This window comes from Podarcis liolepis, assembly GCF_965112155.1.
Source record: "Podarcis liolepis genome assembly, chromosome: 13".
Taxonomy (NCBI): domain Eukaryota; kingdom Metazoa; phylum Chordata; class Lepidosauria; order Squamata; family Lacertidae; genus Podarcis; species Podarcis liolepis.
The window spans coordinates 23,136,889-23,145,754 of record NC_139573.1 but is presented as its reverse complement, the minus strand read 5'-3'; the positions used below and the strand labels follow the sequence as shown (position 1 = coordinate 23,145,754).

The window sequence follows — 8,866 nt, the reverse complement described above, 5'->3', positions numbered from 1 at the left end:
ATATTTCCTTATTTCGCTGCTGTCATTTGTCAAATAATGTGCCTAACTGAGCAATAGGAATTTTCTTTTGTGTTACTGTATTTATTTCAGGAGGAGTTTAAAATGCAATTTGGGGTTACTAGGTGAGAGGACTGGAAATGAATTTTTTTCTCTCAACTTGATTGGCATTTGGTTGGGGTTTGTTTCATGTTTCCTTAGTAAAATTGTGTCCTTTTTTGTTAGGTGGAAGAAAATTGTTTGTATGTTTGTATGAAGGGGGAAATGGCATCAGGCAAGATCAACATAGTATAGGGAGCCCCCATAAGGGGCTATGAGATGGGCTTGGGCTGATACAAATCCAGCAGATCCGTTCCATCGTCATGGAGCTTGTGGAATATGAACTGATCCTGTCGCTAATGGCATGACAAATATTACCCTTCCTGCTGATGTTAATCAAAATTTGGTCTGATTTTATCCCATAACCGTTGTACAGTCTGATTATTTCGCTTCTCTCATTGGTCAAAAAATGTGTCAATAAGAATTTTACTCTAAGAATGTTGCTGTAATCAAGCAATTATAGATGCAAACTTTGAGCAAGGAAATCCACAGTGCATTTCCTCTCAGTGCATAAATCCACTTGATGGCTATTGATCATTGTATATTCTTTCAGCCATGAATGCCTAACTCAAGCATTTGAGTAGTCAAATTCAGTACCTGACATTGTATTTCTAAGGGTTGCTAATATAATATATGGGTGGAATTCATTGGCAAAATCCATTTATCAGTGGAAATTGGAGCAGGGTGGTGTGGTGTTGGAGTTTTGGTTTTTTTGCAATTTTCTTGCTTCCTTTTGCCCTCAAACCTGAAAATATCTGCTGGGGTGCGGTCCCCAATCCTCTATAACAGATATATTTCATTCTTCCTGGAGATGGAATTGTGAGAATTCATTCTCTGATGGATGGCTATCTATCCTGGGTGGCTTAGTAGAGATTCTTGCTTTGCAAAGGCTTGGACTAAATGACTCTTGGGGTCCCTTCCAACTGTTCAATTCTATGAGATTCTATAGTTGGCTTCCATCAGCAGAGGTGAAAGCACTGGTTTCCAATTTCCATGAATGGATTTGAGAACTTTAATATGCAATATGCATTCTATTATTATCACCTTTCTTTTTCTCCACTAAAATTCCTTTAGCTCATATATGGCTCTGCTCCATTGAAGACAGATGGAACCCCAGGAATTTCTTTCTACCAGATGGTACCTAATCAAGCACTTCAATACACAGGAATTCTCTCTTTGCTTCTTTATTTCAAATGGATATGGATTGGAGTACTAGTAATGGATAATGAAAATGGTGAAATTTTTTTACAAACTGCTTTACCAAAATTTTCCCAGAGAGGTGTCTGCTTTGACTTTATAAAAACAATGCCTATATTTATGTCCACCTCTGAATTGGCTGGAATTCTTGAAGATGGATTAAAAATACATAATGAACTTCTGAATAGTACAGCCAGTGTGGTTGTGTTTTATGGTGAATCTTATTCCATGTTGATTTTGAGATGGATTCCGTATTTTGCAGAACATCCACCAAGTCTACCAAAGGGATTAGTGTGGATAACAACAGCTGAAATGGAACTCACTTCCTCAGTTTATCAAAGGGATTGGGAAACAGAAATATTCAATGGTGTCCTGTCCTTCTCAATCCATTCCAATGACCTATTAGCATTCCAAGCATTTGTTGAGAACCGAAATCCTTTAAACACAAAAGGAGATGGTTTCATCAGGGACTTCTGGGAACAGGCCTTTAACTGTGTATTCTCAGATCCAAATGTGGAAGATGTAAAGGGGAATATTTGCACTGGGAAGGAGAAACTGGAGAGCCTTCCTGCTCCATTCTTTGAGAAGACCATGAATGGCCACAGCTACAGCATCTACAATGCTGTCTGCGCTGTAGCCCATGCTTTGCATTACATGTCTTCAACTAGATTCAAATATCAAGCAATGGAAAGAAGAGGTGGATGGAAGTATCACAATCAACAGTTGTGGCAGGTAACATACTAAATATTGTCAAGAGGCAGATCAACATAAGTGTGCTACAATAGTTATTAATTTGCATAAATACTGTGTCCCCAATTCCTTCACATCCTAATCTATATAAATATCGCTTTAATACCCTTTTCCCCTTTCTGTCCTTAAATTCCTAGAAGGTTTCCAAATTACTATTTGATTTCCTCAATCAGCCAAGTTCACCCAACTGGTCGTGCCCTCCAGATGTTGTTGGACTTCAATTCCCATCTTCCAGGCCATTTTCCATGCTGACTGGTGCTAATGGCATTTGTAGTGAAAGCCCTGTTATATATTTTGTGATAAGTAGCCATTCTGTTATGAATTTTGCGCATCTGATTCATTTTGTTAAATTATTGAACCAGACCCAAGCCTTCTGGGAGCAGATCTACATGAATATGTATGTCCCTTGAAGTCACATATTTTATTTAAAAATAATAATATATTATGGTGTCAGAAGTAGGCTTGTTTCCTCACTCAGTTAGCCCAAACTGAAATGGTGTTGGCATTAGAGACTATTAAAACACTAACCGTATAATTCAACGCTCTTGAAAACATAGAAGCTTTAGAACCTAAAGTGCTTTAAAGTCAATTTATTAGAATTTCCTCTGCCTTCTTTATTAAAATTTATTACCCTTAGTATAGGTTTTTATATTCTCATCTTGTATTTTGTGTTGTATTTTGCTATGCTACCTTCCAAGTGGCTGCATATGCATTAATAAGTATGGCACTTGAATCACATGTTAATTTTTTAAAGAAATACTTTATGATGTCCAAAGCAAGCTCATTTTCTCACTGAGTCAACACAAACTAAAATCGCATTGGCCTTATTGACTATTAAAACATTAACTGTGTTTCAACACTCTCAAAAATATAGAAACAGAAGCTTCAGAACCTAACGTGCTTTAAATTCAATTTATTAGAATTTCCTCCTCCTTTTCTGAATTATAAAGAGTGAGCGTCTTTATCATACTTTCTCACTCAAAAACCATAAACAAGGAATGACTTTACTATCAACGATCCAACTGCAGGCTTTTCTCAACTCTTCCCTTCTCCTCTTCAAACCAGCTACATAATTTTCTCAGACGTGTCTCTTTTAACAACAGCGGTGGGGACAAGATTTCCTTTGATGAGAATGGGGAGTTAGTGGCTGGATTTGATGTGATCAACTGGATTGTTTCCCCAAACCAATCATTTCATAGAGTGAAGGTTGGGAATGTTGACCCCAACCAAGGGTTGACCATCGGTGGGGATACCATAACTTGGCCCAACCATTTTAACCAGGTAAGTCTCAATGGTCACCCATTTGAGAAGACACCTGGTTCTGAGTAAGCACTTGCACTCTGCCCTGATGTGTAAAATTAGATTCATCAGATAATAAGGAAATGCAATAAAATACTGAGGGTCTGATTTGGAACTTTTTAGAAAACGTAAAAATTATATTGGATGGATGAGGAAGTTTTTTGGAGCTAGTATTAAACAAAAAGATCCACACCAGTGCCCGTCTTGGCTGATTAGAGCATGTCCAGATGAGGTGTGGGCCCCCCTGGGGGATATAATCAATTTGTCCCTTAGCACCGGGACATTCCCAGGGAAATTGAAGGAGGCAGTGGTGCACCCGCTCTTAAAGAAAACATCATTAGATCCCTTAGATCTATCCAATTACCACCCGGTTTCAAATCTTCCATTCCTGGGCAAGGTGATTGAGAGAGTGGTTGCTGAACAGCTTGGTGGGTTTCTGGATGAAACATCAGCTCTGGATCCATTCCAGTCCAGCTGGTCATGGGACCGAGACGGCTCTGGTCGCCCTAACAGATGATCTCCGCAGGCAGCTGGATCGAGGCGGGTTGGGGCTGCTGATTCTTCTAGACCTGTTAGCAGCCTTCGACATGGTCGATCACAAACTCCTGGACCACTGCCTTGCTGATGTGGAGATCCAGGGAACAGTCCTTCAATGGCTGCGCTCGTTTCTCTCTGGTCAGGGACAGAGGGTGGCACTTGGGGGGGGGGAATTGTCATCGGTCCACTCCTTTGTGTGTGGAGTGCCTCAGGGTGCAATATGCTCCCCGATGCTTTTTAACATCTTTATGTGCCCCCTCGCCCAGCTTGTCCAGAGTTTTGGGCTGGGCTGCCATCAGTATGCTGATGACACCCAACTCTATATGTTGATGGATGGCCATCCTGACTCAGCCCCAGACACACTGATCAGATGTTTGGAAGCTGTGGCTGGATGGTTACATGGGAGCCGGTTGAAGTTAAATCCTTTGAAGACAGAGGTCCTCTGGCTGGGACGGGACGATACGGGATTGAGGGGGCAACTCCCATCCCTTGGGGGGTGCAATTAGTGCTAGCACTGTCCGTTAAGAGTTTGGGTGTAATCTTCAATAGCTCCCTCTCCATGGAGGCGCAGATTACAGCTACAACAAAGGCGGCATTTTTTCATCTCCGCCAAGCTAAGCAGTTGGCTCCTTACCTCTCTCGCCCTGACCTAGCCACTGTGATCCACGCAATGGTCACCTCCAGACTGGATTATTGTAACTCACTCTACTTGGGGCTGCCCTTGAGACCCAGAAACTCCAGCGGGTGCAGAATGCCGCGGCGAGACTCCTTACGGGGTTTTCGCTGTGAGATCACATTCACCCAGTGCTATACCAGCTGCACTGGCTCCCGGTGGAGTACAGGATCAGGTTTAAAGTGCTGGTTTTAACCTTTAAAGCCCTATACGGCCTAGGACCCTCGTATCTATGGGACCGCGTCTCCTGGTATCTCCCACAGAGGACCGTACGGTCTTCAAATAAAAACATCCTGAAGGTCCCAGGCCACAGAGAGTTTAGGCTGGCCTCAAATAGAGCCAGGGCTTTTTCGGCTGCGGCTCCAATCTGGTGGAATGCTCTGTCACAAGAGACTAGGGCCCTGCGGGATTTGACATCTTTTCGCAGGGCCTGCAAGACAGAGCTGTTCCACCAGGCCTTTGGTCAGGGCGCAGCCTGACTCCCTCCTTTGGCAATCTTTACAGAACGTAAGTTTATGGTTGCCATCAATTTGATTTTAATTAATTTTTATAATGAAATGTTTTTAGAATGTTGCACTATTTTATTGTAGTTAGCCACCCTGAGCCCGGCTTCGGCTGGGGAGGGCGGGATATAAATAAATTATTATTATTATTATTATCTTGACCGGTTTATGTATACATGAAATCACAATCTATGCCATTAACCAAGCTCCATCCTTTCCAGAAGATGGTTTCTTAAGAATGTGTAGTACTATAATTATTATGTTAATTTAAAAAGGTGCACTTGCTAGCAGCATTTGTGACACATTACTGAAAGGAAGTATCACTTAAGTACACCTAAAAGTTGGCTTCAATATTCTAATCTCATAATTCTCAAAATTACTATTCTGGGCTCTCATGCATGGATTAGTCTCAGCCTCTTTCCTTATGCACTGAGCGGTGCCATCCCGGAACTAGGAAAAGAGTGAAAGATGGGGAGCCATTTTGCTGTTATGATTGCATCCCATGTCCAGAAGGGAAGATTTCGGCTCAGGAAGGTGAGTATTCTGCACAAACTGTACAGTTGAAAAGTGAATGGCTTTAGCTGGAATTCATAGGAATGTGCCTACGAATTAACGACTATATACCAGGTTTAGCATGTGATTGAAATGTTTGTTAAGGTGGAGCCTGTAGGTAGTTGCTGAAGAAGAAACTGGTTTGTGTCTGTGATTATTTGCCTCAGAGTCGCTGTCAGCGAAAAATGTTGGGTATTAAGTACAGTGGTTTTTGTACAGCAGCTAGATAATGGGCAGTACTAGTAACAGTTTATCAGAGAAGATAACATCCAAATGTATGATCGAGCTTCAAACACTCACACTCACACACACACACACACACACACAGAGAGAGAGAGAGAGAGAGAGAGAGAGAGATCAAAAATGGTTTTCTGACTTATCATCAATGGCAATAAGCCTGAAAGAAAAAGTTTTAGGAATGAACTTAACTTGGTCCAGTCTCTGAAGAGTATTTCGATCCTTCAATTGTTGCAAAAGCAGGAGGCCAATTCTTTATGATAGTTGGATCCCATCATCTATTCATCTAACACAACACACAATGATACGAATACATTTCCATGATAAAATGGAAATTTACAAAGAAGGAATTCAGAAATGAAGAATGAGTAGAATACATGACCAACCTAAACAGAGCAGTAGAGATGAAAATAATTAGAAATTCATAAAAAGAAAAGTTTAGAGTTTTTTCTCTATTTTTTAATCCATTGACTTTAAAATGGATTGCAACTTTTTATTCCAGTAGAGGAGGACTTTTAAAATTACGATGCTTTGCATTTTTCTATGTGAATAATTTTTAGCATTTTAATAAAGTGAAAATAATATCTATGTAGTCTAGTGATCAAAATGTGAGGTTTTTATCTGGGACAGCAAGGTTTAAAAAACGCTTTCAATACCACACAAAACAGGCATAACTCCTAGCCTTATTTTGCTTACAGATTATTCTTAACATACAATGTTCCCCGCAGATGTCAGTTAAAACTCCAAACACCACTTAATAGGGCTTTCGGCAGACAAGACAGAAAACTTTGGTAATCAAATGTATGACATTGTACATTAGAACACAAATATCATTACACATGAAAAAAATAGCCATTAAAATGTAATCCTCCTAAATCGAGGATCCTGGTTGTGCTTGGGACCCTTAAGCCACCCACACAGGGTGTGTTGTTGCTAGGCATGGCCGAAGCCTTGTCTGTTGTGCTCCAGGATCGCGCTTGACTGTTTGAGCCAACTGGGGCGAGTGACGTGATCCCAGGGACCTATAAATGTAGCAGCACAATGGGAATGAAGCACTTGCTTCGCGCTCCCTATTTTAGGTGCTACTGTTTTGGCCTTGCTTTGGATTGGGTCACCTGCTTTGGAGCAGGGGCTGGGTTGGAATTTTTCCATTTGGCAGATTGGCTTTAGCCACTTGGTTTTCGCCTACCCCCCTAGCAATCGCCACAACTTTGTAAGGTTTGGCGGTTAGGAATTGGTTTATAGAAATGTGTGGGAGGGGAGGTGTGGTCATCACCTGCCCCTCCAGAAATAGGGTATTCTGGTAAAGGAATCTGGGGGTCCTGGATCTCGTCCGAAGTCCGCTTGAGGAGCTAGGGCCATGCCAGGACCACAGGAACACCGGGATAAGCTTCAATCAATCTTCACCAATGTTTCTCCCTCGTTTGGTGTTTACTCTTACAGACTGCCAGCCAGAGAGGCAGGAGTCAGTTATAGTCCCTGACAATACCATTCAATAAAGTTGTGGCCTAAATTTTGCCCAAAAACTTAAAACTAATATTATGTGTCTGTTTGAAGTTATTCACTGGGAAAGAGCTTGGGGGCCTTGGGGCGCAACATAATACAGGTAGACATGATTTCTACAGAATATGTGTTCACTTTCTCTGATTAAGACCACATATTTTTGTTTTCAGACGTGAACGAGTGTAATATATGCTCAGAAGAAAAATATCCAAATAAGAATCAGGATATGTGTATTCCCAAGGAAACAACCTTTTTGTCCTATGAGGAACCTCTGGGCATCAGTTTAGCCTGCTTTGCTTTTACTTTTTCTGTGCTCACAGTTCTGGTCCTGGGAACATTTTTGAAGCACCACCACACACCCATTGTCAAAGCAAACAACAAAGACCTCACTTATATGCTTCTAATTTCTCTCCTGCTCTGCTTCCTGTCTGCATTGCTATTCATTGGAAAACCTGAAATTGTGGCATGCCTCCTCCGACAGACGGCTTTTGGTATTATCTTCTCAGTGGCTGTTTCTTGTGTGCTAGCAAAAACCATGACAGTGGTTTTGGCTTTCATGGCCACCAAGCCAGGATCCAGGATGAGGAAGTGGGTGGGGAAGAGACTGGCTATTGCCATTGTGGTTTCCTGTTCCTTTATTCAAGCAGGCATCTGTACTGTGTGGATGGCATCTTCGCCACCATTTCCAGATGTTGACATGCACTCAATCACTAAAGAAATTGTACTGGAATGTAATGAGGGCTCTGTGACTATGTTTTACTCTGTCTTGAGCTACATGGGCTTCCTGGCTCTTGTCAGCTTCACTGTAGCTTTCTTTGCCAGAAAGTTACCTGACAGTTTCAATGAAGCGAAGTTCATCACTTTCAGTATGCTGGTCTTTTGCAGTGTTTGGGTATCTTTTGTTCCAACCTATCTCAGTACCAAGGGAAAATACATGGTTGCTGTGGAGATCTTTTCTATCTTAGCATCTGGTGCTGGTCTGCTGGGTTGCATCTTTGCCCCCAAATGCTACATTATTGTGTTGCGGCCTGAGTTGAACGAAAGGGAACATCTAATAAGAAATAAGACCTGAAGAATTTGAGTGCATAGCATGCATGCATAAAGAGTGCTCACCAGACAAGGAGTTAAAATTGTCTTGTTCTGTTCTGTTATCTTATTTTCTTCATTGTTTTGATTGCTCATGTGTTGAACAAAATTGTTTAATTGTACACTGCAATGGGAAATAAATCTGCAATGTGTTGGTATTTAGATTGTGAAGCATAGCATGGAAACTTCTATTGAAGCTAAAGCAGAGCTGAGAGAAGAGTTTAGCAGTTAATGATTAAGTGGGGCTAAATCTCATCTGGGTCCATCACAAGGTGTTTAGCTTAGAATCACATGAAACCTCTAGTGTTACAAGTCCATTTGCTTATCTCTCTCCAAGAAAAGAAACTCGGGCTAATGGAGACTGGAATGGAGGAAAGACAAAGCTTGGAATTTTAGCACTTGAAGATATATATATTGGAATCCAAGTGTGCTA

General features: G+C 41.3%; 1 protein-coding gene across 1 annotated transcript; it reads left to right on the top strand.

Moving 5' to 3' along the window:
- The first annotated feature begins 1,507 nt into the window (after positions 1–1,507).
- LOC310692307 (vomeronasal type-2 receptor 26-like) lies at positions 1,508–8,463 on the top strand. The gene is made up of 3 exons (XM_083473025.1): positions 1,508–2,025; positions 5,463–5,589; positions 7,518–8,463. Exons 1-3 carry the CDS (start codon positions 1,522–1,524, stop codon positions 8,417–8,419), a joined length of 1,533 nt encoding a protein of 510 aa, XP_083329151.1. The 5' UTR covers positions 1,508–1,521; the 3' UTR covers positions 8,420–8,463.
- The last annotated feature ends 403 nt before the right edge of the window (positions 8,464–8,866 follow it).